This window comes from Zootoca vivipara, chromosome Z1, assembly GCF_965207765.1.
Source record: "Zootoca vivipara chromosome Z1, rZooViv2.hap1.1, whole genome shotgun sequence".
NCBI lineage: Eukaryota > Metazoa > Chordata > Lepidosauria > Squamata > Lacertidae > Zootoca > Zootoca vivipara.
The window spans coordinates 53,330,912-53,358,661 of record NC_142583.1 but is presented as its reverse complement, the minus strand read 5'-3'; the positions used below and the strand labels follow the sequence as shown (position 1 = coordinate 53,358,661).

The window sequence follows — 27,750 nt, the reverse complement described above, 5'->3', positions numbered from 1 at the left end:
GTGTGTCATGTGACTTGCTCTGTCCTTTACATTAAAGATGCCGTGCTCTCACCGATGTGGAAGTAAGATGCAGTTGCTGGCCAGTCCAGTCAGTTTTTGTACCTGCAACAAGAGTAAGGTACCATCCTGAACCTCCCTCTTGCACCTGGAGGTGTGGGAGCCAATTGGCAGTTGTTCCTAGGCATCTGAAGAAACCCCACACTCCACCCCGGTGGACCCTGAAGGAATGGATACAGATGGACACTGTTCTTTGAGGGGAGGAGCTAACTGGCATCTGGTTCCAACAGATGCTTTAGTAATATGGCAGCAGAAGCAAGGACAAAATTTGATGCCCTCCCTAAATCCCCTCCTAAATGGCAGCCCAATCGCCCATCTGACTGGGGCCTAACTTTAAGGAGGTAAACATGTGAATAGATTTGTTGTTGCTGCTGTTGCTGTTGCTGTTGCTGTTGCTGTTGTTGTTGTTGTTGTTCACCCTTTCAGCTCAGTGCCCTGTGTGAGGAAACCAGCCACATTGCCCTAAATCCAGAGCTGGTTTCAAATATTTTATTGATCAAGACCCAAGATCCTGTCCCAAATTGACCTGGCATAAAGCTCCAGTTTGAGCGCACTGCACCAAAGGTAAAGTCTCTGTTGTCTTCAGCCTAGAGGCAATGCATAGAAGTTGTCCACTGATTTCTTCATAAAAAGGTGGGTCATTTTGTATGCATGGCCTGTATCCTACTTGATCATAAACAGGCATTTTGTAATCTGGCTCTGCCAGGTGAGGAAAAAGATATTGTAGTAAGTGCTGCACTAGATTTATCCAATCTTGGAGTCACTCCTGCTATATTGCCAGGCACCAAAAAATAATATTCTCTCTCTCTCTCTCTCTCTCTCTCTCTCTCTCTCTCTCTCTCTCTGTGTGTGTGTGTGTGTGTGTGTAAGTGTAATCTCCTTGCTCCTCCTATCCAAAAATTCACAAAGGTTCAAAATCTCTCTTCTCCCTCCCTCCCTCCCTCCCTCCTTGGACCAAATGTGAAGTGAATTTTAAAATCAGGGTTCTATCAGCAGGCATTTCTGAGTTTACTACCAGAAGCAGCTGTAGGCACAATTACAAATATCTGGTCCGATCCAGTCAATGCTGGCTTCAGATTTATGTGCCTTATGCTTGTTTGTGCTCTTTTAGCTGCAGAAGGAAAGTGCTAGTTCTTTGCTTTTAATCCCGATCTAACCCATGTTTATTAACCTGTAAAACTCTGCATCTGCAAACTAATCACACTGCCATCTGTCATGGATGTTTTAGTTGAGATTCCTGCATTGCAGGGGGTTGGACTAGATGAACTTCGTGGACCTTTCCAACTTTATAATTCTTTGATTCTATAATTCTACCCTGTTTCTCATATTTTAAGGCATCCCCATAAAATAAGTCATAGCAGGATTTTTAAGCATTCAAGGAATATAAGCCATACCCCGAAAATAAGACATAGTGATAGGCGCAGCAGCAATGTCGGCCGCGGCAGGAGGAGGAGGAAAAAAATAAGACATCCCTTGAAAATAAGCCATAGTGTGTTTTTTTGAGGAAAAAATAAATATAAGACGTGTCTTATAATATGAGAAACACGGTATATGTGAATAATGCTTATGGGACATGGCATCTCCCAAAGCATGCATTAAGTTAGCAGGAGGCTGGAGTTTGATGGCTCATAAGAAAGGAAGAAAGCAGTCATTGGTCCATGTGGTGCTCACCAAGAAAAGGGCAAATCAGGGGAAAAGAAGAAGAAGAAGAAGAAGAAGAAGAAGAAGAAGAAGAAGAAGAAGAAGAAGAAGAAGAAGAAGAAGAAGAAGAAGAAGAAGAAGACAGTCAGACAGTTTTATCAAAAGGGCCAGGAGACGACTGGCTGAGTGTATGAAGGGAGAGGCCAATGCCTCCTTACAAAAGGAGGTAGGGTTCCAGTGTGTCTAAAGGAGGCAGTTCTAAGACCTTAATTGAAAAAGCCCTCCCTGAATCCCATCGTATTGGATAATTACCAGCCAGTCTCCAATATCCCATTTGAGCAAGGTACCAGAGGTTGTGGTAGCATCTCAGCTTCAGGGGTTTCTGGAGCAGAGTGATTATCTAAATTATCTAGATTTCAATCTGGTTTCAGGTCTGGTTTTGGGACAGAGATGTCTTTGGTCACATTGATGGATGACTTATGCCAGGAACTGGACAGGGTGTGTGTGTCCCTGTTGGTTCTGCTGGACCTCTTGGTGGCTTTTGATATCATCAACCATGGCATTCTTATGGACCACCTTGCTGGGATGGAACTTGGAGGCACTGTTTTATACCATAGTTGCTCTGTCCCTTCTTAGAGGGGCAAACCCATTGGCCTGAGGGGGTCCCTCTAGGGTTCGGTTCTGTCCCCCATGCTATTTAACATTTACATGAAATCACTAATAGAGGTTGTCCAGAGTTTCAGGGTTTGGTGTCACCAGCATGCTGATGTCACCTAGCTCTAATTCTCCTTTCCACCTAAATCTAAGGAAGCTGTCACAGTAATGAACTGGATGAGGGTGAACAAACTGCAACTAGATCCAGACAAGACAGAGGTGCTCTTGGTTAGTCAGAAGGCAGAACAGGGAATAGGGATTCAGCCTGTGCTGGATGGGGTAACACTCCTGAAGATACGGGTTCACAATTTGGGCATACTCCTGGACTCAGCCCTGAGCCTGGATGCCCAGGTCTCTGTGGTGGCCAGGAGCACATTTGCACTGTTAAAGCTAGTGTGCCAGCTGCACTCATTCACTGAGATGTCTGATTTAGCCACAGCGACATATGCCTTAGTTACATCCCATTTGGATTACTGCAATGCACTTTTTGTGGGACTGCCTTTGAAAAGTGCTCAGAAACTTCGACTGGCTCAAAGAGCCACAGCCAGATTGCTGACTGGGGCTGCTTATAGGGAGAATACAGCTCCCTTGCTAGAACCACTCCAATGAGGACTGGTCTGCTTCTGGACAGAATTCAAAGTGCTACCTGGAAGACCACATTCCCTCATATGAACCTGCTCAGGTTTTAAGATCTTCAGAGGAGCCCCTTCTCTCAATCCCACCACCCTCACAGGCATGCCGGGTGGGGATGTGGGAAAAGGCCTTCTCAGTGGCTGATCCTAGACTCCGGAACTCCTTGGAGAAGCTAGACTGGCTTCTTCTTTGTTGTCCTGGTGAAAACCTTCTTGTTCCAACAGGCTTTGGGGAACTGGCTACTTTTAATAAACGGACAGGTGCTGTGCTGTTTTATTGTAATTATTGGTAAGTTTTAAACAGCTTTTATTCTATATGTATATAGTTTTAATTCTATCAATGTTTAATTGTTTTTTCAATGATTATTTTTTTAAAATTTTTTAGCTATTCTTGTTTTTATCTGTAAGCTAACTTGAATCCCTTCCAGGGTGGGTGGGGGAGACGGAATGTAAAAATATATATAACAACAACTATCAACATGTTAACATTTCTTTTGCTGATATTCTAGGTGAATGTGAAGATTCGAAAATTTGCTCTTCCACTTGCCTAGGCATAGTAGTTCCAGTATCACAAGTCTGTTATAAAATAAATATGCAGACATTCCAGAGCAAGGAGTTCAAGGACTTCAGTATTTATATGTGGCGGAAATCAGGTACTTGAGTTTCTTTCTAAAGGTATCTCTTGGTTACAGATGTTGAAGAGGTTGTTTTCGTTTGGCATGTCAAATGCCAGCCATAGTTTACAGGCATACAAGTAAAACTTGCAAATGAGCTGCATCTTGCTGGCCTGTGGTAGTTTTCTCATGTGTCCCCCCACCCCACCCCATTGTCAAGTTGCTGCCCCATTGCTTAATTAATGATACCCAAAGAAATTCAGAAATAGGACTGGCCTGACCATCAGTTTAAAAATGCCATTCCTCGATCTCTGTTCTGCTCTCTGTGTGTGTGCCACACAGAGTCCCCAGGTGTGCCTTCGGTCTTATGGATATTGTTGGCACATTTGCTTCATTAAAAGAGGAAATAAATTTGCAGCTACCTTGTATAAACCGCAAATCATGAAAATACCTGGCCGTTAGCCTTCCTGTTTACCTCCTCCAAGCATGGGCTAGGAGAGCAGTCGAAGTTGCAAGCCAAGTATATCCAGGAAAGCAGGTGTGTAGCAGGGCATCTGTGTCCCTCTCTCCCATCAGTGATGATTGCTATGCCTAACCTAAAGGTTCATAGCCCTTCATACTGTGCTGTCATCACCACCCCTCCATGCAGAAGTGAAATAATGGCAAGCTTTTTTAACATTTAGAAAGAAAGAAAAATTCCAAGGGAAGGTGATAAGGGAAGTTAGAACGTTGTAGAAGAAATTGGTCCAGGCCGGGCATTATGCATACAGGAGCAGCTCACTTGGTGGGGCAGAACCTCAGCAACAACTTCCTATGATGATGTCAGTGGGAGTGAGGGAGTAGCAAGATCAGGATTGCATGGGCACACCAGTGGAGCCAATCCAGTACCGTCACTGGTGCACCTGCATAGCTCCTACCTTAACCCTCCCCTGCCCCATAAGTAACAGGGATTGCCCTGCTGGGAAGCTATTGCTGCAGCTCCACCCCACCAGGCAATGCTGCTGGCTGAAGGGTCTGCTGATGAAACAGCACCCAGCAGGGTTGACCCTCCTGATCTTTGCAGTGAGAAAGGGGAGCAAGGTGGGGGAAAGATGCCACTCCCCCTGGGCCTACTTAAACATTACCCCTGTCTTGAAATAGATTTGGAGCTGGATCCAGGTTGGGTGTTTCCTGAGTTGGCCCGGGTTGGGTCTGGGGGCCTGTGCACAGCCCTAGAATGCAGAATGCCTTGTGCGTGCAGAAAGACCTCTCAAAAATGCTGGCATCTCTGAAGAAAGGGCCATGTTGCGAATGATAGGAAAGTCTCCTGCCTGAGATTCTGGAGAGCTGCTCCCAGTCAGAGTAAGTAATAGATAGATTGGTGGTCTGATTAATACGCTCATAATCAGAGATTCCAGTTGTACATATATGTGGAGAAAGAGGCCCATGTGCCATCGTCACACATGTATCATTGCACATATATAAACCGATGGGTCGTGAGGGTTTTTGTGCTTTTCCCAACATGGAAATGTCCTCTATACAGAAATTTCTGGCCTAGTTTCTGGACTTCCTGTATCCCTTTTACACTCTTGCGTGGGACATCTGGTGGTGGAAAATAATGGAACTGGAGCATTAATAAGGATTACTGTCAGGTGGTTTGGATAAAGAACAGAGCCTTCTGACTTGAAATATTTCAGCCTTCGTTTGGAGAAACATCTCTCGAGCTAGCAGTTTGGTGTCTGAGTTTTCTTTCCTTCTTCCCCTTGTTCTCTCTTGGAGAGGAGCCGTTTACGATGAAGACCCGAAATTGACGTTAGTGGGGACAGGGAGGCAAAGAATAAAGAGGTCAAAACTCTGCTCTCCTTTGGAATGTTTATACTTCGCAACTTAAGCCAGGCAGGCCCATACCAAATAATTAATTGTGGCTTTGTTTAACCTCACAACATCTGCACAATTTTACTGGGAAATTGTTTGGAATTCTGTTTGAGCTGAGATCCTTGACGTTAAGTGAGACCCAGCAGGTCTGTATAGTCCAGCTGTTATATTTCTGTCGCCCCCGACAGGAAAATAAAATAAAACAAAACTTTGGACTGGCTGCCGAGGAAGTGAATTGCCAGCATTTTGAGGAGGGGAGGGGAAGGTAGCTCCTAACCCAGCGGTTCTTTGGAACAAAAATAGCAAGCAAAAAAGAAGCCTTTGGTTTTGCCTTAATTGTTGCTTGAAATGCTGAGAAGACTGATAGCAATGTTTCATTCTGAAACAATAAGGCTATTTTAGGAATGTTCACAAAGTCCTGGAGGAATTCCATGCTTGTGGCAGGTTTCATCATGCCTCCAGGGCTGCGCACTGTGAATAGTACTTTTTAGACATACAGTGGTACCTCAGGTTAAGAACTTAATAAATAATAATAATAATAATAATAATAATAATAATAATAATAATAAATTGTCTTTATATCCCGCCCTCCCCAGCCAAGGCCGGGCTCAGGGCGGCTAACACAACTTAAGAACAAGATTAAATACATTAAAATCAATTATTTCCAGAGGTCCGTTCTTAACCTGAAACTGTTCTTAACCTGAGGTACCACTTTAGCTAATGGGGCCTCCTGCTGCCGCTGCAAGATTTCTGTTCTTATCCTGAAGCAAAGTTCTTAACCCAAGGTACTATTTCTGGGTTAGCGGAGTGTGTAACCTGAAGCGTCTGTAACCTGAAGCGTCTGTAACCTGAAGCGTCTGTAACCCGAGGTACCACTGTCCCATAGCTGCCAAGTTATCCCTTTTTAAAAGGGATTTTCCCTTATGCTGAATAGGCTTCCTCGTGAGAAAAGGGAAAACTTGGCAGCTATGCACTGTCCTAGCTGGGAGCCTATTAAACACACTATGGCTACACATTTAAAGCACCATGATACCATGTCATAGCTTCTCTCAAAGAAACCTGGATGTTGTAGTTTGTTAAGGGTGCTGAGAGTCATTAGGAGATTCCCCTCAAAGTCCTACAATCCCTAGAGTAGATTAACAGTTACGGTAATCCTTCTTCCTTGGGAACCCTGGGAACTGTAGCTCTGTGAAAGGAAAAAGGGGGTCTCTTAACAACTCTCAGCACTAACTACAGCTCCCAAAATTCTCTGGGGGAAATTGTGACTTTTTAAAGTGGTATTGCAGTGTTTTAAATGTACGGTGTCGATGTGGCCTATTTGGCAGTTCATTCCCAAGTGGACCATTTGTAGAACAGAACAGAGTCATTGTAATAGAATGACAAATGTGTCCAACTTCGCTGGGTAAGCCTAAAGTAGGGTGGATAACTTTTTCTGGTTTTTTTTTCCAACCGAAGGGCTGCATTCCCTTTCAGGCAACCTTCTGGGAGCCACATGCAGTGGTGGATGGGACTGGAGGCAAAAAAGGGTGAAGCAATGAAAAATGAATTTCTGCATATGCACTCTGTCCATCATCCAGGCAAGCAAGATGTCGCACTTTGCAGACAGGGAAAATCACTTACAGGGCTTTAGAGCAGGGTCATGGAGGTATGTGAAAGGGAAAGTACCAAAGGCCAGAGAAAGGTGTTTGGGGGGCCATAATTGGCTCTTTGCACCTGAGGCTCCCCATCCCTGGTCTAAAGACTCAGTTATCATCCCACTGAGTTGAGAAATGTCATAGGCAAGTCATTCTCTCTCCGTCTAATGCACCTTGCAGTGTTACTGAGTGCGTCGTATTTTAGTTCTTTGTTTCCACCGTTTCTCAATGGAACTCAAGGCGGCACCCACTTTTCTCCCTGTCTCTGTACAACAACCCTGTGAGGTATAGGGTTTCCAGACTCAATAGAGGACAGGACTTCTGTGCCTTTAATTGCCCTGCTCTCTTTTGAGTCTGGAAACCTTAAAGAGAAACCAGCAGACCCTTTGTTTAATTTCCAAGCAAAGGGTCTGCTGGTTTCTCTCTAAGGTTTCCAGACTCAAAAGAGAGCAGGGCAATTAAAGGCACAGAAGTCCTGTCCTCTATTGAGTTTGGCAACCCTAGTGAGGTATGTTAGGCTGAGAGACAGTGACTGGCCCAAGGTCTCCCAGTGGGCTTCATGGCTGTTTGGGGATTCAAACCCTTGTCTCTCAGGTCCTAGTCCAAAACTCTAACCACTACACCAGACTGGCACTCTATGATAGCCTGTAGATAGTATGATGCCCTGGAAGAAGAATGGGCTACATATATAGCACCTAGAAGGTCTATGAGAAATGCAATAATGAAGAGGAGACAGGTGCACATCATCAGGGCTGATGCAGACATAACATTGGATCAAAACAGCTAGTGCAGGATCAGGGCTACTGGCTATACCCATTAGGCACTGAGCACAGTCAGCCTGACTTCCGATTAAGCATGTGCATAGAATTACATAGTAAAAGTGAGAACTACAAAATCCTTTTTTCCCTTTCAAATTGCACCTCCTCCACTACTGGGGAAGCTTCTGTTTTCTCAGCCTCAATCCTCCATCTGCAACGTGGCTTATTTTACAGAGTTGCAGGGATTAGTGGGATGATGTATGGGAGGCCCTTTGAACAGCAGAAATGTGCTACATAAATGCCAAGCATTACAACACAGATGGACACGTAGGGTGAGGAAGATGATGGGGCTCCTACACCTTGAGTAGCTGTGCAGAAGAGGGGATTTCAGCGGCTGTCACTTCTACAAATGACACCTGCTGAAATTCTCTCTCGTATACAATTATTAAAGGTGCAAGAGCCCTGTTGCCTTTTCCACCTGGCCACTGAACACAACAGATGGGGGAAAGAAGCACATGGGCCTACATATTGACTGGTTTGGAAAAATGTGTAGGCCACTCTTTCTCCAAGGCACTCTGGTTAGCTTGCCTGATTTTATCCCCACAGGTAAGTTAAGGAGAGAGGGGGGGTATTATTATAAGAGATGGGATTCAACTAATGAGCCCCGTCAGTGGAAGCTTGAGCAAGAGTTTCTGCTAGTCGCAACAGGGCTTCCCCCAACTCTTTCTCCCAACCTGCTCATCCCCAAATTGACTCCAGAGTGGTCAGGAGAACTTTCAGAATGGCACTGCCGGAGTAGAGGGCCGATCGTTGCATCAGGGAAGTAGAAATGGACTTTATAGGGTCCACCATCCTCCTGTGGTTTGGGGCTTATCTGCACATCTAAACTGCAAGAGAAAATCCTTTAAACACATGCTCTTCAAAAAATGAGCCCCAAACTTGCCTTGTTGTTCATTCAGCAACTGATGGAGTGGTGTAGTTTAGAATGGTTCCACCAGCAGCTTGACTTCACCCCCTCTATTGTCTCCTGAGACAGACAGATGCCAACAGCAACAACTCTAGAAGGTATCATCAAAAGACTCAGAAGATCCGTATTCCATGTCTTATATTGCATGCTGGCAAATCACTTCATCACTGTTTTCCCCTCCCAAACATTCCTTATCCTTTAGACGACAAAGTTTTTAGACCATGGATGACCTCCATGGGGCCAGATCTTAGTTGGGTTCATTTTGGTACTTCCTTCCTCCTTATCCAAATAATTATACTAATAATTGTCTTTTAAGGAAGAGTTATGCATATAATTAGAACCTGATTAGTTTGCAAGTGAGAATTTAATGATGATCACTATCTCTGGGCAAGCATGTGGAACCTTGCAGGATCGTGACATTAATAATTGCCAAACAGTTCCTTGGAGAAATACTTCAGAAGAGGAAGTGGCTAGTGGTTAAAACAACATTGCAGCTCAGTTCTTATAATAAGGCTATCTGTGCAGCCATGCTGAGTCTGTGAATCCATTGAGTTTTTCTTTATGTGCGACTCTGAAGAATAATATTTTCTTTGTGAGGAAAAAAAATGAGATTAAACTGAGAGCCCAGTATGATTCGATGAATAGCATGTTGGACTCAGGAAGCATTAGTTCAAATTGCAGCAGAGTCAACAAACTGGGTGGCCTTGGGCAATTCATTGGATGACAGTCCCATTTCCCATTCTGTCAACTGGGAGTAATGGGAACCTGCCTCACAATTATGGAGACAGCATAACATATAGCTTGCTGAGGACTCTCTGCAGATTGGAGCTGAAAACACATTAAATCTGGAACAGGGAGCATGTGGTTCTCAGAGTGTGGTTGGACCTCAGTTTCCATCAACCCCAGTTAACATGGTCAACTGTCAGGCAAGACAACATCTGGAGAACCAGAGTTTCCCCAGCTGTTCTCTAAAACATGGATGGAGACAAAGATCTGCACAACTGGTTCTGTGCACCTAAGAGGTTTTGTGGGCGTGTGGTTCTTGAACAAGAGCTTCCCATACTTTGTGATAAGTTACTTTTGTAAATGAGTGTTTCATGGATGAGGAGTTGCAATGTAAAGTGGATTCCAGTATTGCTGCCCTAGTCTCTCCTCCTCCTCTGACCTCTAAAAACCATTGATATTAGCAGAGCGCTCAAGAACTAAGTTTCATCCTGTGGTGGCCACTTTAACATCTCCCCATGGTAGGATTTAAAATGTTGTTCCTGATTTCAATGTTCTTGAAGCTCCTACGGTAGAGCTGGTCCCATTAACTTCCTGGTCTGGATTCTACTCATCCTGGCTCATTTGTTTCTCTTCCCCTCGCAATCCAACTGTGTCACTTGGAGTATTTGTTAGGGAACATTGCTCCTGCAGTGTGACTTGATCCTTTTTTCCTGGGGAACCCATAGGTGTTCATTGCATGTCTCCTTCACATTGGACTACATGGCCAACTGGCTATTGTGATTTGAAGGTCGTTACTTTGCATCGGGCTCCTGTTGGTGGATCGTGGGGTTCTATTAAAAAAAGAGAAAGCAAACAAAGTAGATCCCACCAGCCTGAAATCTGCCCATCCCTGATAGCCGAGAAGCAATTTTTAATAGTAAACTTTGGATTTGGTGTTAGCATTACTCCACCCCACCACCAAAAATGATAAGAGGAAAACCTGAAGAAGACTCACCTTCACAGTGTTTAAGAAATCACATTTTCTTAAACTGAAACTGTCATATCAACCACAGCACATCACTGTAAAGACATGGATGAAAATCTGGGCCACTTTGAAAAGCCTGGCTTCAAACACCTCCTTCTTTGTTGGGCATTTGAAAGCAAAGAACAATGAACTGGATCCATCATTCCAGAGAGTGGAGCTTCACTCATCAGGACACTCTCACCAAAGGAAGTGGGGATCCCTTTTCTGACAGTTCCCTGTACTTCTTGAATATCTGCTCTGGGGCATAGCTGCCAAGCCTCCCATATTCCCCGGGAAGCCCCCATTTTTCCAGCCGTTTCCCACTGGCAGCCCGGATTTTTTAAAAACCCATAAATCCCCCGGATTCTTACCAGCCCAGGGAGGCTCCTTCTGCGCATGTCTGGAGTCTCTGCACATGCGCAGAAGCGATTTCTGGCTCTGCGGCCATTTTGGAAATGGGCAGAGCATGCGTAGAGGCAACTTCCGGTGCTGCTCTGCCCAGTTCCAAAATGGCTGCAGCACGACTTCCGGCACTGTGGCCATTTTGGAAATGGGCAGAGCATGTGTAGAAGCAACTTCCGGTGTCACTCTGCCCAGTTCCAAAATGGCCGCAGCGCGACTTCAGGTTCTGCGCAGCTGCCGATCCCGGATTTTTCAATCTGGAAGTTGGCACCTATGCTCTGGGGATATAATGTGGGTGGTGGTGCAGAAGGGAAACAGAGGTCCAATGTGGTGTAGTGGTTAGAGTCCTGGAGATCAGGATTCAAATCCCCGCTCAGCTATGAAGTTCACTGGGTGACCTTGGGCCTGTGACTGTCTCTTAACCTGAACTACCTCACAGGGTTGTTGAGCAGATAAAATGGGGAGGAGGAGAACTGTGTATGACACTTTGAGCTCTTTGGAGCAAAGATAGGATATAAATGTAATAAAACTTGCCTTGTTGCTCCGGGGCGAGCCTCTGCCAGATCTCAGTCCACTCCTTGAATGGAAGGAGTGTTTCTATTCATGGAAAGCCAACTCTTGGATCCAATTTGGCATGCTCAGTTCAAAAGTTGTTGAAAACGGGGCGGGGAAGCAATCAAATTATCTTCTTCCTGAGCCAATTAGCATTTGATGCCGTAGCCTAGTTACTATGGTTTCCTCGTATTTCCGTAGAATATGATTTCAAACTTTATGTCAAAAACAATAAAAATGCAATCCAACACAAAATGAGGCATGCTCAAGATGACTGATATCATTGGGCTTAAGTGCACTTTACACAGCGTTGGATTGAACCCAAAAACTTTAAGCTGTTTGAAGTCGTTCCAGGTGTTGGTAACCACAATATGGATTTACAAGGCAAAGGGACCTCTTTTTTCTTCCTCCTGGGAGTTTACAAGGCATCTATTGAACAGGACTTTGTACTATGAAGCAGTAAAATGGGGCTCAAATGCTTCTGCTGGTATTGAAACAGCTTCACTATCCAGGAATTAAGAGATTTTAAGAGATTGACAAAATGGTGATTTCATCAGAATGACAATACAGCTTGATGTTCTAGCTCTGTGGAATTCTCCCCCTGCCCCGCCAATGTGGTTAACTCCATGAAGTCTCAGCTCTCCTTCAACCAAGAAATATGTATTTTGGAATTAATTGTATGAAGCTCTTTATATCCCCTAGGTATATGCTTCTGGATCAGTAACCCTTTTTTAATACAAAGATTTACACCAGATCTTTATTTTTAAAAAGGTTTATTTGCAGCTGCAGCTAGTTCACCAGCTATGCCCCCTTTTGGACCGAGATGTTCATCCATGGTATTCCATGCTCTGTTGACCTCTAGATTGGGCTATTGCAATGTGCCTTTAAAGACAAATCTGAAACTTCAGTTGGTTCAAAATGCAGCTGGGGTTGCCTTTAGAACTTCTATATAATCCCTCTTCTTAAATGTCTGCTAGTTAGGTTTGGGGCCCAATTCAAGTGACCCATACTAGCATTTATAGCCCTACATGACTTAGACTGCAGATATCGGAGAGACTGCCTCCTTTCCCTACAGACCTTCTCAGGTGTTTAGATCAGCAGAGGAGGGCCATTTTGGGAGTTCCACCACCCAAAGATGTCCGGGGGTGACCTAGGAGAGCTCCTCAGTTGTGGCACAGTGTTTCATCTGGCATGTTCAATATACAACTTTCAGTGGATGCTGAAGATGCTCTTTACCTGGCCTTTGACACCTGAGGTGTGTATTTTCAGGCCCCACCTTATTCTTGTGACTGTAATTTGTTTTAAATTATTGTAACCTGCCCTGGAGCCTCCTGGTGCAAGGTGGTTAATAGTTCTTCTATTCAGTGCTTTTTCTCATTTAAAAAAAATGTTTAGGGGTACTCTCATTTTCCTACTCATATGGAAATACTGCCCCTCAATGAGGCCAAACTTAGATTCACAAAATGTTTAGGGATATGTGTACCCCTGCGTCCGTCCGTCCCGAAAAAAGCACTGGTTCTATTAATACTGATGATAAGAATAATAAATAAAGTGATACCTCTACTTACGAATTTAATGCGTTCCAAACGCACATTTGTAAGTAGAAAAAATTTGTAAGTCGAATCCCATAGGAATGCATTGGGAGAAAAATTCGTAAGTAGAAAAAATCCTATCTAAACCGCATCCAAGATGGCGGACGGAGCTCCATTCGTAAGTAGAAACATTCGTAAGTAGAGTTATACATAAGTAGAGGTACTACTGTAATTGATAATGGAAGTGACGTGCGATAAGCAATTCAAGAGACTTTTGTTGAATGCTAATAAAGAAAAAAAACACTGAACATATATCGTACCAAAACCTTATTGCATTTATTGGAGTAGGTATGAATTAAGAATCTGAACCTTTTTTTTTTGTTATTTTTGCATGGTTGTTATCAAGGATAATCATTTTGTTATTTAAGATCCCTCAAATTTAACCTGTTCATGGAAAAAGAGAGATCTTTAGAGTACTAAATTCCTTTATTCAACAACACAGAAATATCACAAAAACAACTTTACTGGGCAGATTGAATGGGTTTATACAGTTTTGTACATGCCCCATAAGTGATTTGAAATAAATACACCATTTTCAAAAACTGCTTTTTTCATAATTGCACAAGCATACATACACTTTACACAAAGATCTATTAGAAAATTTAATAGATAACTGCACAGTTCAGAAATAGGAGAACAGTGTGAAAGGAGGACATTTTTTGTGGTCTTTTTTCTGAGGGGGTAAAAAGTAATCCTAGCTCCCTGCAATTGTGAAAATGGAATACTTTCTCACATTTGAGCTGTCCTTTATTTGCCAGGAATCAGCAGATCTCAGTGTGAAACTGCCAAATTTAATAAAAACAAAATCTGAAACATTTAGCTGTTACATGAGAACCATCCGTTTGATATCACTATGCATCCAACGATGATCAAAGACCCACCACTGATTTTTGCTGGATGTATTCGACCCTGGATGGTATGTTCATTTAATTGCTTTCTCTCTATTTTTTCCCTTTCATTATTTGATTACAGACACAGCCCGTTTAAAGACTTCATATTCTTTAGTGTTAATTGTGTGACTTGCATACCAGGGGGTTCTGAACAAAAGGGAATATTTCCTTTCTCTTACAGAGTTGACTATTATTAAGTCCTATAACGCCTATGCATGCTTCACTTGCCACCTTACAGCTGAACAGGTTTATCTGAGGTATGGTAAAAAAATTAAAATACTGCATTCAGTTTGGCAGACTTAGCGCTCAGTTCTAAAAGACATCAAAGTTGCAGTCTTTTGTCCCAATCCTTCCTGTATTTTGTGAGGCACACACAGGACCCTTTGCACAGCGTGTTTTGGTTCCCCATTCACTCCAATGGAATAGGGACCTCTGCAATTGCATCCACTAGTTCACACAGAGTTGTCCGTTTCTCCAAAATAGGAGAACTTCAGCACGAAACTGCTGGACCAAATTATTGTGTGTGTGTGTGTGAGAGAGAGAGAGAGAGAGAGCAGTATTAGAAGTCCATAAATGTTAAGGGTGCAATTGTATGATCCATTGGAGGGCATCAAAGTTGCTATAGGCTGGATTGATTCTAACCCCGTGGTGTTAGAGTGGAGCTCTGATCTTGGAAAGGAAGTTTTGGCAGAGCTCCAGTGTTGGAGAGGCAATAAGGAAAGCATTCCAGGTGGGATCTAAAGGATTCCAAGCCCTCCTGGCCCCCTGGCCTGCTCACAAGTCAGGTGGGAACTCAGACATGCTTCTGAGCATGTCTAAACTCCTCCTTCCTTTCCCCCTCCCATCGGAAACAATGGAGGGGAAATGTGGGGTGTAAAAAAAATAAGATATGTATGTGTAGAGTTTTCCACTGCCTTCACTACCACCCACCAAGCCTGGAGATCCTAGCAGAATGTTGGATGAGATGGTCAAACCACCTTCGTTCTCCCCCACCCCCATCAATACACAACAGTTAGGATTGCAGCCTAAATCGTTTGAGGAGGTTTTGGGAAACACAAATGAGATTCAAACCCCTAACAATAATCTATGTTACAAATGATAACCATATACAGGGAGAAAGAGGCTAAGAGGCCAGAAAAGAGATTTCCTTCTTCAAAACACTCGCAACTAAAATACTCTAAATATATGCACTACACATCATACAAATTGTGTGTCAATGAAACAAAGATGCTTGATGAGGCTCGTAGACATATACTAAAAGGAATTCCAATAGTAATAATAATAATTGCGGGGATCCAAGTAAATGTATCCATGTCCTTTTTAATAATTATAATTATAATTGACAGTTTTGGATTTTTTAACCATTCGAATTTGACATGTAAAAAAACCATCACAATTACGATATACAAATTCATCAGTTCTTCCGAAATCAATCAAACAAAACAAAACATAAAAACCCAGAAATGAAACCACATTGACACATGCAACATCAGGGTATTAAGACAGTTAGTACATTGCTATGAATCATTGTACACCTAACGTAGCCTGAACTGAATTTTTCTGTCCCTGCTTTTAACCGCGATCACAAAAGATTTTCCAAACAAGGCAAGCTCAACAGCCAGTTGGGTCAGTAAGGCTTCAAGCATTTGCTATATTGATAATCAATTATCCGTTGTTTCTAAATAATAATAGAAAGTTAGGGGCTTTTTTTTTTTTGTCGGAATGAAAAAAGGCCATATACTCTAGAGTAAAGAATATGGGTTTCTCCTCCTCCCATGCTCCCTTCAGGGAAAGTTTCTGAGGGCTACATCTCTGCAGTAGATGGGGCCAGAGGCAAAAGCCAACATAGCAATGAATGGAATTGTGATCTTTGTGCGATAAGCTTGTTTTTACACACCTTTGCATGCCCCTCTTTATCCTCCATTCAGGAAAACAAGAGGCACCATCCGAGTTCAAGGATACACTTCAGTGAGGCAAAAACCCTCAGGGAAGATGTGAAACAGGGCTGCTGAGAGGTGTGGCGTGGGCAAGGGTCCTGGGAGGCAGGTAGATCCCCTGGACCTGAGGTTTCCCCCACTTATGTAGATTTAAAGTAGAGAAACTTTCCAGGGCTCATCCAGGACGGCACTCAACCAGAGGTGCAAGAAGTGTCTCCGGGGAAGGGCAGAGATTTTTCCAAAGGGATATCTTCAGAAGCATCTTGAGAAGCCAGCCCAAACTGGTCCTTCAACCCTGAGGTGCCTACAAGGTGCCCATGGAAAGTTACTTATACCCTGTTTCTCATATTTTAAGACATACCCATAAAATAAGCCATAGCAGGATTTTTAAGCATTCAGGGAATATAAGCCATACCCCGAAAATAAGACATAGTGATAGGCGCAGCAGCAATGCCGGCCGTGGCAGGAGGAGGAGGAAAAAAATAAGACATCCCTTGAAAATAAGCCATAGTGTGTTTTTTTGAGGAAAAAATAAATATAAGACATGTCTTATAATATGAGAAACACGGTAGTTCAAGGGGTGTATTTGGAGATATTGTGTGGTGCTGCAGGAGATGCTCGGGCTTACCTCTTAGGACATGTATAGTAGCAGAAACCTAGACCAGCCCCGAGAGGCATCATTGTGTGTCAAAATACCACACACTTGGGTCCAAAGTCTAGGGATTAGAAGCTTCCTGTCTCCACAGTTGAAGCTGCTTGGAAGGGTCCTTGAACACATCCTTTTACAGGGGCCTGGTATAAACCTATTTATTTAATTAAAAAGTGTAGCCCAGCTGAGAGGTAGGTGTCTCCTACTAGGACATGGGAACATTCACACAAGCACTTCTCATACATTACAACTCTTCATAGCAATATTGTATCCTTTCATTTGAGCTTTCCAGAAGCCATAGAGAAAATGCTCCAAAGATGTATAAAGTTGAGCTGTGAAAAGAACCTGGAACTGCACACACACAGTCCTCAAAAAGTTAACCCCATGGATCTCATAGAAAACAATGTGCCTCTAGAGCTACTTTTAAACCCTTAAATTCCATTGCTTTCAATGAGACTAATTCTGGGAATAATATGTAAGTGTGTTGTCAGACATAACACTAAACCATGGTTTAACATTACCCAAGACAAGCCCAGTTTATCACGCTGTCAGAACATGTGGTTTAGCATGCTGTGCAATAAAGATTAACAATGGTTAGTGAAAACATCCTATCTTCATAAACTATGGTTTAAAGTTGGCTTGTTTCCACTAACCATAGTTAAGATTCACCTGAATTTGTCTGGATTTCAAGGATAAAGCAAGTTGTATTGTACTAAAATGCAAGTGGAAGTTTTCAACTCCTTGTGGTTTGCACCAGAGGAAGCTCATAGTCCTGGGGTGGAAGCTAGGCTTTCTGTTGTAATGCTAAGCTATCGAACAGCACTATGCCTGAGCCAGAGCTATTTCCTTGCTGTGTAGTGAGAGAGAACCAATTCACTCTTCTGGTGTTACTCCTCAAATGCTACTTTCAAGGGTTAAACAAAATTGATATGATAAAAGAGATCTTTAAAAACTCCTGGTTTTAAAGGCAGCTGAAAACAAGCTAGAGAGAGGAAATGATTCATTGTGGTGGCCTTTCTTAAATCAAAACTCTTTGATGCTGTCCAAAACATCTAATACTCTTCAAGCCTGCGAGTTTCCCCCATAATAAAAAATGAAATGAAAGAGGGGGGAACTAGATAAGGTAAGAGTCCGAAATAAAATGTTTTGTGGGCAACTTGTCCTATTATGGGGCCTGTGTGTGCGTTAGGATTCTGTACTTAAATTTCTGCAGCAAGGCATTCCAAGATAGGAGTACATTCTGCAAAATTGCCAGCTCTGCATATGTTTGAATCCTTTTGCTGCTGATGCAAAATGTTGTCCTTGTTTTAACTGGAAGGGGAGGAGGAGAGCAGGTAAGGAAAACGGCTTGTGAAACTTTAATGGAGGGAATACATATGTGAAATCACATGCACAAAATCACCCCCAATTGCATTATGTTAGTTGGCCAGGAATATCTGCCACGCCTTGGTTTTCTACTCAAAATGGTCAATGTGGACTGAAATCTTCACCCTGAAATCTGCACCGCAAGGGTGGGAAACCAATTATTTTGCGTATGGCAGGGCAATTGTAAACTAAACAAAAGTGCACCCTTAAATCAAAAGCCTACATAGGAGTGTGAGTTTAATGATTACAACATCCCTCCCCACCACAATTACTGGAAAATGCCATACAAACAACCTCTGGTCTGCAAACTGTTGGCAAACTGTGGGCATGTTTTCAGTTTTTTCTGCAATCCAAGGGTGGGGATAAGCCTTTTATTTCTAAGAGTTGTATATATAATTAATATTGGCTGAAAATTCCAGGATTATGAGGGATTCCTCACACTCTGTGTTCAAGAAGTCTTGAGCAGAACTGAGGCTATGAACCCTCTTGAACATCTTTCTTAATAATTGGTTTCTATCCACCTGCTATTGCTCCCCGCCCTCCCGCCTCCCAATTAAACAAAGCACTAATCTTAACAAGATGGCTAATGAAGTAATCTGGGGAATATTTTTTTAAAAAATCATTCTCCTACACTGGGTTTTTAAAATTCATTTCTGAGACTGCAATCCTATGCACAGTTACCTGTTCAATCTCATTGAACTTGGGGGGTGGGGGCTGGCTTACTTATGAATGGACATGTATGGGATTTTGCTATGAACGGTTTAACCAGAGCCTAATCAGCAAAGCCGATGGTTTGTCAGTACAGTTAAAATTCCATGTCGAATAATTCCACTGACTCCCAGCGGGGCCAGCGGGGCAAAATTAGGCAGGGAAAAATATAAATCACATCCCCCGCCCCAGTTTTAATTGAATTAGAAGTGCTAATATTTGTGAACACCGTAAAGATATTCGGGTTCTCATGACCTGCAGAGAAGATGTAACGCCATCTAAACTTACAAACTGTTCTAAGAAATAAATGTTGCACATAGGGCAAAAATACATTATAAAGGGTATTTTTTTAAAAAAAAATCCTATTGAAAGGTCTGTAGAACAACTTCCAGCGGGAAGGTAAATATATTGAGTGACAAATTTCCATCTGCTCCCCACCCCACCCCGAAAAAAGGTATGGTACTCTTTTCATTTTGTATCCTAAAACAACTTTAATATAACTCTCTGTTAAATCCTTTCTGGGTGTCCTCTTATGCTGTAAACTCTATTTTGTGATGCAGTGCAAAGTGGGTCTGCTAAATGTACATGCTTTGGACGGATCCTGTTCTGTAAAGCTCTTTCCGAAGCAATGCAATTAAGCATTTGCTACTCTAATATCGTGCTCACAAACAATTAACTTTTACATTTTATGTCTTTCCTTTTCATACAACAGTATGGTCCAAAAGGTATTTGTTGGATGCATAATAATCTTTACTCTTGCACAACTTCGCATCAGGTATAAATGGTAAAAACAGTGGTGCTACTGGACAACGGGCAGAAATAATACTTAAAAACTTGGATTTATTGCTCCGGATTTAACTTGCAGAACCACACTGCTGTGTACAAACAGTTACTCTCCATAGACGCTCAGACGTGATTGTCTCTTTGTGTCTAGACACACAAAATACAAGCTGCTATCTGTACAGTTTACAGTACTGAAACACATATATTGGAAAATGAAGTATAGATATGGTACTTTGTAAAGATACATTATTTTATAGCAGGGGTTTACCCAAACTTTTTTTTTTACAGCCACTTTAAAAATAGACAACAACTTCACTAGTATAGCTAAATTACATCAAAGAAAGAATTGGTGTACTGAATGTGAGTCAACTGGCCAATTCCCCCAGGGTCCCAAATGTGGTGGTCTCCTGATAAGAGAGTGGCCCTCACGAGCTGGTTAGTGTCCTCTGATATGGTGTGTTCCCTTATTTGGAGGGGTCTTTGGAGAGGAAAACAAATGGCGGTAGCTAAAACTGGAACCAGTTGCTAAAAACGCAACTGGGTCATTTGGGGAAAGGTGGGCAGCAGTGGAGGGGGACGACAAGTGACCGCAAGGAGGGTTTTTCTGAACAGCATGAAAACACAAGACAGTGAACATGAACATGATAAGTTAAGAGCTCAAACAGTACTATCTTATGTTCAGGCATTTCAGTGGGGGGAAAGTCTGCTTTATCATCAATAGGTTAATCAAAGTGGCTTTCCCATCCCCTCTTACCCGGAGACCACCCTACTTCATAATTTTGTTTTTGTTTTGTTTTTGATTTTGAGGAAACCCCTATACATAAATGAAAATAGTTATCTGAATATATTCTTCAGTGGTGGACTAAGCAGTTTCTTAAAACAAGACCATTCACTTCAGGCTGCCTTGAAAATAAGATAATAATACTACTGCTTAAAAGAACCATCGGAATGCTTCGGCGCTGGGAACTGGTGTTCTCTATAAAAAAAAAAGCAAGAAAACAAGTTAAGCTTTCTTTCCATTGTGCATTGCAAGATTTGTTCTTTCTTTTCATTCACCTGCTTTGTTTTGCTCTTTCCTTGACGTGTCAATCATGCTCTCCAGTTATCTACAGTAGGTATTATACAACACCTCATGATGTTTTAATTATCCAAAGAAATACCTCAGCTTAGCAAAGGTGCCATTTTAGTAATCAGGTTTATTTATTTATTTTTTAAAAAAACTCTTTTTTTATTTCACAACCACTGTTAGATGAACCGCTGGCAACCAAAGCAGGTTCCACCAACTGGAAACAAAACATCACCCTTCTGATGAATGTATATGTGATTGAGATGTATTCATTTGTTTAGCCATGAAGCACATATTTGGTAACAATTTTTTTTTAAAAAAATGAAATAGTAATAGAGTCCCAGTATTTGGTCTAAAAGCATATGAGGTTACCACCTTGCTGAAGCTAAGCAGGGCTGAGACCAACCAGTGCCTGGATGGGGAACCACCTGGGAACCACTTGGATTCCAAGGTGGAACAAAGGTAGGATATAAATGTCTTTATTGCATAGCATTAAAAAAAAAATGCCAAAGACATTCCACTGCACATTAAAACAAAGAAGTTCAGTGGCAGCTTAAACTCTAAAGGTTGGATCTAGACTTACAGTATCATCCTGACCATGTCTACTTAGAAGGAAGTCCTATTGAACTCAATAGAGCTAACTCCCAGGTAAGTAGGGCTAGGACTGCAGCCATAGCCATGCATAGAATAAGTCCTTTGAAATCCATGAGAGTTCAGTTAGTCATGATTAATTTAAGTTCTCCTGATTCCAGTGGGTCTACTCTAAGTATGATTAACTCAAGATCCATCACTGAGAAACTTATTGTAGCATGAGCTTTAGTGGACTAGAAAAGGGATGGACAGGCTTCAAGCCTAAGGGATTTATTTTGTTACTAAAACATCAAGGTTCACCAAATGGAGTCAGGTACTGGCTTGGAGGTAAAGGCAGGTGGCTCACCAATTACCTACTGCACCCTATGAGCTAGATACTGCAATGACCTGAACATAAATGCACAAATCTATGCTTGAGTTACCACTGATAAAAGATTCTAATAGCCACTTGATTTGCATAAAGACATGATCAAGGGCAACCAGTTAATATTCATATTTTATAGGTAAGGAACACGGAGGTGATTAACCAATAGATGGTCAACCTTGGCAGAATTTTTTTAAAACTTGCATTTTTACTTGCTATTGTTGAACTATTAGAAGTCTACTGCATATCACCTCAAGAGCTGCCATTATGTTCCAATCTTCCTTCTACCTGTACCATCCTATGTTGGATAAATGACAGCAAGCTTATCTCATGAAAAAAGTAGTTCACCTTTGAGGTTGTTTTTGCAATTATAGTCTGCTATAGTCTAACACAGCAACTTTCCTGCAAAGTGAATTCTCTCTCTCTCTCTCTTCCTGCTTTCAGAAGTTAACTCAAAACTTTTACAAAATGATGAAGGTGACAGTATTGTTGTGGTATATAGACCATGATTGTTCCCTCTCTCATTCTTGCTCTCGCTCTTTTGGTAGCTTGAGAGGTCAGGCCAGTATATTCACAATCGGTCACCTTTATTTTGTCATCCTTTTATACAGCCCTGTGTACATTATAATGTGTACTTGAAAATGTCCATTCGCTTCTCTGGATGGAACAGTTAAATGTTGGATCTAGAATATAGTTACCAGATATTTTTTTCTTCAATGAATCCGGGTACACTTTTTTTTTTTTTTTGAAGCTGAGTAGCAATAGGGAGTCAGTAGTGGAGATGGTGAGGCAAAAGACCCTGGGCCCAAGCACACATGCATATTGTATAAAGGTGCAAAGCCCTTCTTTCGCACCCTGTGAAACATAAATGCGCAGTTTTTAAAAAACTAGGCAACGGCGCACCGTGCACCCGTTACTCCCGAGCCTTCCCCAATCTCCTGCCCCCTTCCCCCTTTGTTTTGACAGATTGGGGGAGCCTCGGGAGTTGCAGGCAGGTGGCTGCTGCCCAGGAGGGGTGCAAGGAGCACAGTTTATCTGCCAGGCAAGGTGCAGAGCCCTTCTTTCACACCCTGTGAAGCATGAATGCAGTTTTTTTAAACAACAACAACAACTGGGCAGGAGATCTGTACCACCGGACGTCCCCGATTCCCCTTCGGCAGTGGTGGTGGCAGCGAGCAGCTCCTGTGCCAGCCAGAGCCAACTGTGCTATCAGACTGGCTCTGGGCTTCTGAGGCTGCCGCTGCCATGTTTCCCAGGGACAGATTTGCAAATCTGGGGACTGTCCCTGGGACTCGGGGACATCTGGTAACCCTAATCTAGAAAAGCTAGATGCTAGAGGGAGAACAGAGTTTCTTTTAAGATTGCATTCTGGCAGCGTGAAACTTTTTATGTCATTGTGCTATAGGGAAAAGTAGTATCTGAAGAAAGAAAGAAAGAAAGAAAGAAAGAAAGAAAGAAAGAAAGAAAGACAGAAAGAACCTTCTTTTGCACAACTTGATTAGCATAATAAGAAGTCCAGCAGCAGCAGTAGCACAACAACAACACACCATCCAAGATTACGAGATTGACTAAAAGGCTGTTGAACTCCCTCAGTCCCCAGAGCACTGGTCACCAAGTATGCTGGCAAACATTCTTTTCAGTCTCATCTGGTTTTAGCTCTGCTGGGGCTTGCCTACATCCAGTTCCCAATCACAGGGAGAGATCAAGTAAACATTAAGACTACAGAACCTCAGTGAAATGAAAACAAACATCAGAGCTGGGTGTAATTAACATATCGACATCCTTCCACTACAAATTGAAAGAGGGGGACATAGCTCAGCCGTACAGCACATGACAGAATGATCTCGATACGAATGACAGAATGATCTCGATACGAATCCAAGGCAGACCTTTTAACATCACAGTAATCCAAGTTTATGCACCAACTACCGGTGCTGAAGAAAGTGAAATTGACCAATTCTATGAAGACCTACAACACCTTCTAGAAATGACACCAAAGAAGGATGTTCTTCTCATTACAGGGGATTGGAATGCTAAAGTAGGGAATCAAGAGATAAAAGGAACAACTGGCAAGTTTGGCCTTGGAGTTCAAAATGAAGCAGGGCAAAGGCTAATAGAGTTCTGTCAAGAGAACAAGCTGGTCATCACAAACACTCTCTTCCAACAACACAAGAGAAGACTCTACACATGGATATCACCAAATGGGCAGCATCGAAATCAGATTGATTATATTCTCTGCAGCCAAAGATGGAGAAGCTCTATACAGTCAGCAAAAACAAGACCTGGAGCTGACTGTAACTCAGATCATCAGCTTCTTATAGCAAAATTCCAGCTTAAACTGAAGAAAGTAGGAAAAACCACTGGGCCAGTAAGATACAATCTGGATCAAATCCCTTATGAATACACAGTGGAAGTGAGGAACAGGTTTAAGGATTTAGATTTGGTGGACAGAGTGCCTGAAGAACTATGGATGGAGGCTCGTAACATTATACAGGAGGCAGCAACGAAAACCATCCCAAGGAAAAGGAAATGCAAGAAAGCAAAATGGCTGTCCAACGAGGCCTTACAAATAGCGGAGGAGAGGAGGCAAGCAAAATGCAAGGGAGATAGGGAAAGATACAGGAAACTGAATGCAGATTTCCAAAAAACAGCAAGGAGAGACAAGAGGGTCTTCTTAAATGAGCAATGCAAAGAAATAGAGGAAAACAATAGAATGGGGAAAACCAGAGATCTGTTCAAGAAAATTGGAGATATGAAAGGAGCATTTCGTACAAAGATTACCATAATCAAGGACAAAAGTGGTAAGGACCTAACAGAAGCAGAAGACATCAAGAAGAGGTGGCAAGAATACACAGAGGAATTATACCAGAAAGATATGGAGGTCTCGTACACCCCAGGTAGTGTGGTTGCTGACCTTGAGCCAGACATCTTGGAGAGTGAAGTCAAATGGGCCTTAGAAAGCACTGCTAATAACAAGGCCAGTGGAAGTGATGATATTCCAGCTGAACTATTTAAAATCTTAAAAGATGATGCTGTTAAGGTGCTACACCCAATATGCCAGCAAGTTTGGAAAACTCAGCAATGGCCAGAGGATTGGAGAAGATCAGTCTACATCCCAATTCCAAAGAAGGGCAGTGCCAAAGAATGCTCCAACTACCGCACAATTGCGCTCATTTCACACGCTAGCAAGGTTATGCTTAAAATTCTACAAGGCAGGCTTAGGCAGTATGTGGATCGAGAACTCCCAGAAGTGCAAGCTGGATTTCGAAAGGGCAGAGGAACCAGAGACCAAATAGCAAACATGCGCTGGATTATGGAGAAAGCTAGAGAGTTCCAGAAAAACGTCTACTTCTGCTTCATTGACTATGCAAAAGCCTTTGACTGTGTCGACCACAGCAAACTATGGCAAGTTCTTAAAGAAATGGGAGTGCCTGATCACCTCATCTGTCTCCTGAGAAATCTCTATGTGGGACAAGAAGCTACAGTTAGAACTGGATATGGAACAACTGATTGGTTCAAAATTGGGAAAGGAGTACGACAAGGTTGTATATTGTCTCCCTGCTTATTTAACTTATATGCAGAATTCATCATGCGAAAGGCTGGACTAGATGAATCCCAAGCCGGAATTAAGATTGCCGGAAGAAATATCAACAACCTCAGATATGCAGATGACACAACCTTGATGGCAGAAAGTGAGGAGGAATTAAAGAACCTTTTAATGAGGGTGAAAGAGGAGAGCGCAAAATATGGTCTGAAGCTCAACATCAAAAAAACCAAGATCATGGCCACTGGTCCCATCACCTCCTGGCAAATAGAAGGGGAAGAAATAGAGGCAGTGAGAGATTTTACTTTCTTGGGCTCCTTGATCACTGCAGATGGTGACAGCAGTCACGAAATTAAAAGACGCCTGCTTCTTGGGAGAAAAGCCATGACAAACCTAGACAGCATCTTAAAAAGCAGAGACATCACCTTGCCGACAAAGGTCCGTATAGTTAAAGCTATGGTTTTCCCAGTAGTGATATATGGAAGTGAGAGCTGGACCATAAAGAAGGCTGATCGCCGAAGAATTGATGCTTTTGAATTATGGTGCTGGAGGAGACTCTTGAGAGTCCCATGGACTGCTAGAAGATCAAACCTATCCATTCTTAAGGAAATCAGCCCTGAGTGCTCCCTGGAAGGACAGATCGTGAAGCTGAGGCTCCAATACTTTGGCCACCTCATGAGAAGAATCCTTGGAAAAGACCTTGATGCTGGGAAAGATGGAGGGCACAAGGAGAAGGGGACGACAGAGGACAAGATGGTTGGACAGTGTTCTCGAAGCTACGAACATGAGTTTGACCAAACTGCGGGAGGCAGTGCAAGACAGGAGTGCCTGGCATGCTATGGTCCATGGGGTCACGAAGAGTCGGACACGACTAAACGACTAAACAACAACAACAGCACATGGTTTACAGAAGCTCCCAGGTGCCATCTCCAGCATCTTCAGCTAGGGTTGGGGAAGACCCTCCATGGAACCCTGGGGAACTGCTGCTAGAGTAGACCCATTGCCTTAGCTAGGTACAGCAATGGAACTGTTTCCCTATAGTATCTAGACCAGGCATCCCCAAACTTCGGCCCTCCAGATGTTTTGGACTACAATTCCCATCTTCCCCGACCACTAGTCCTGTTAGCTAGGGATCATGGGAGTTGTAGGCCAAAACATCTGGAGGGCCGCAGTTTGGGGATGCCTGATCTAGACCAATCAACCATAAGGCAGCTTCCTATGTTCCTATGGTTGAATGCAGACATACTCAGAAGGTCCTGGGTAGATGACGAATAATCACACATTACTACTCTAGATATAAGCTCTTGGCTTGGAATGCAATTCTGCTTATGGTTAGGCCACTTAAATCCCCTTGAGTTCAATGGGATTTAAGGAGCTTAATTGTGTGCCGGATTGCAGCCCAGGGGAATACTTCAAATCTTAGTGACTTATGCAGGTCAAAGAGTTGGATTTGTACGGGATGGTACATGAAGCTGGTGGGATACAGGCATGCTTGAAGCAAAGCAACTGCTCATTCAGCAAACAGCACCACCACCCCCGCAAAAAAAGAGGCTGGATATGGGAAAGAAAATAGACAGTGAATTTGTGTCCATTTCTGTTTGTTCCTGAGCAAGATAACTTTAAAGTAGTGTGGCACCTGCTCGTCCAAAGAGTAGCACTGATAATTCCAACAAGTAACAGAGCCACAAGATAGTAAGCTTTTGCTTAGAGCAGGCACCCCCAAACTTCGGCCCTCCAGATGTTTTGGACTACAATTCCCATCTTCCCTGACCACTGGTCCTGTTAGCTAGGGATCATGGGAGTTGTAGGCCAAAACATCTGGAGGGCCGCAGTTTGGGGAGGCCTGGCTTAGAGTTCTTGTATGGATGCCTCTGCCTGCACCCCACTCTCCCTTTTCTTTTAAAACACCATACAGTTGAAATATCACTTTAAATAGTAATGGTTTCCTCCCCAAAGAATCCTGGGAACTGTACTTTATTAAGGGTGCTGAACAGTGATGGATTTACATATAAGCTAAACAAGCTATAGCTTAGGGCCGCACTCTCTTGGGGGCCTCCAAAAAAATTAAAGGAAAAAAACCCTGGATGTACATTTCCAAAATATAAGATAAAAAACAAATAAAATAAAACCTACATACACCAACAGTGTTTTGTGTTGTGTAGGCTCTGATATGTTATGTGCAAATGGCTTCAGATACCTATTAGGTCCATAAATTACCATATAGCATATATTCAACACAAAAAAACAGTGACAATTTGTTGTTGACAAAGGACAGCTGGACATATAAAGGGTCTCATTACCTTCAGTATCTTAGGGCCTCGTCAAACCTAAATCCGGCCCTGGTGCTGAAACATACACAGTCCTACAATTCCCAAAGTGATTTAACAATCATTCCCACTTCCCAAGGCACTCTGGGAATTGTACCCCTATGAGGGGAATAGGCGATCTCCTAACAGCCTAAAACAGGCATGTCAAACCTGCGGCCCTCCAGATGTTTTGGGCTACAATTCCCATCTTCCCCAACCACTGGTCCTGCTAGCTAGGGATCATGGGAGTTGTAGGCCAAAACATCTGGAGGGCCACAGGTTTGACATGCCTGGCCTAAAACTTCTCTAATGTGATCTTGTAGCTTTTGATGTGGAGCTTTAAAAAGCAGAAAGCCCCAGTAAATACTTTTCAGTGTTTCCCTGAATCAGGAAAATTTTGTGGGGTAAATGATAACTTTCCTAACTGACTTCTAATATGTAACTCTTTAATAACTGGTAGG

The 27,750-nt window shown here is 42.7% G+C and overlaps 1 protein-coding gene and 1 long non-coding RNA gene across 4 annotated transcripts in view; one reads left to right on the top strand and one right to left on the bottom strand.

Annotated features, from left to right (window-relative positions):
- Positions 1 to 358: 358 nt before the first annotated feature.
- Positions 359 to 23,265, top strand: LOC148687383 (uncharacterized). Of its 2 annotated transcripts, none has more exons than XR_015947788.1 (3): positions 359 to 690; positions 3,210 to 3,637; positions 22,845 to 23,265. It is a non-coding gene; the product is annotated as an uncharacterized LOC148687383 (long non-coding RNA). The 2 variants fall into 2 exon arrangements; XR_015947789.1 differs by having other exon boundaries at positions 374 to 690; positions 3,494 to 3,637.
- Positions 13,494 to 27,750, bottom strand: part of CXXC4 (CXXC finger protein 4) — a 63,040-nt gene continuing 48,783 nt past the window's right edge. For both annotated transcript variants that reach the window (XM_088660488.1, XM_088660489.1), the window contains one exon: positions 13,494 to 20,394. In XM_088660488.1, the coding sequence (XP_088516614.1) occupies positions 20,350 to 20,394 (45 nt within the window). In that variant the 3' untranslated portion in view covers positions 13,494 to 20,349. The remainder of the gene's footprint in view (positions 20,395 to 27,750) is intronic.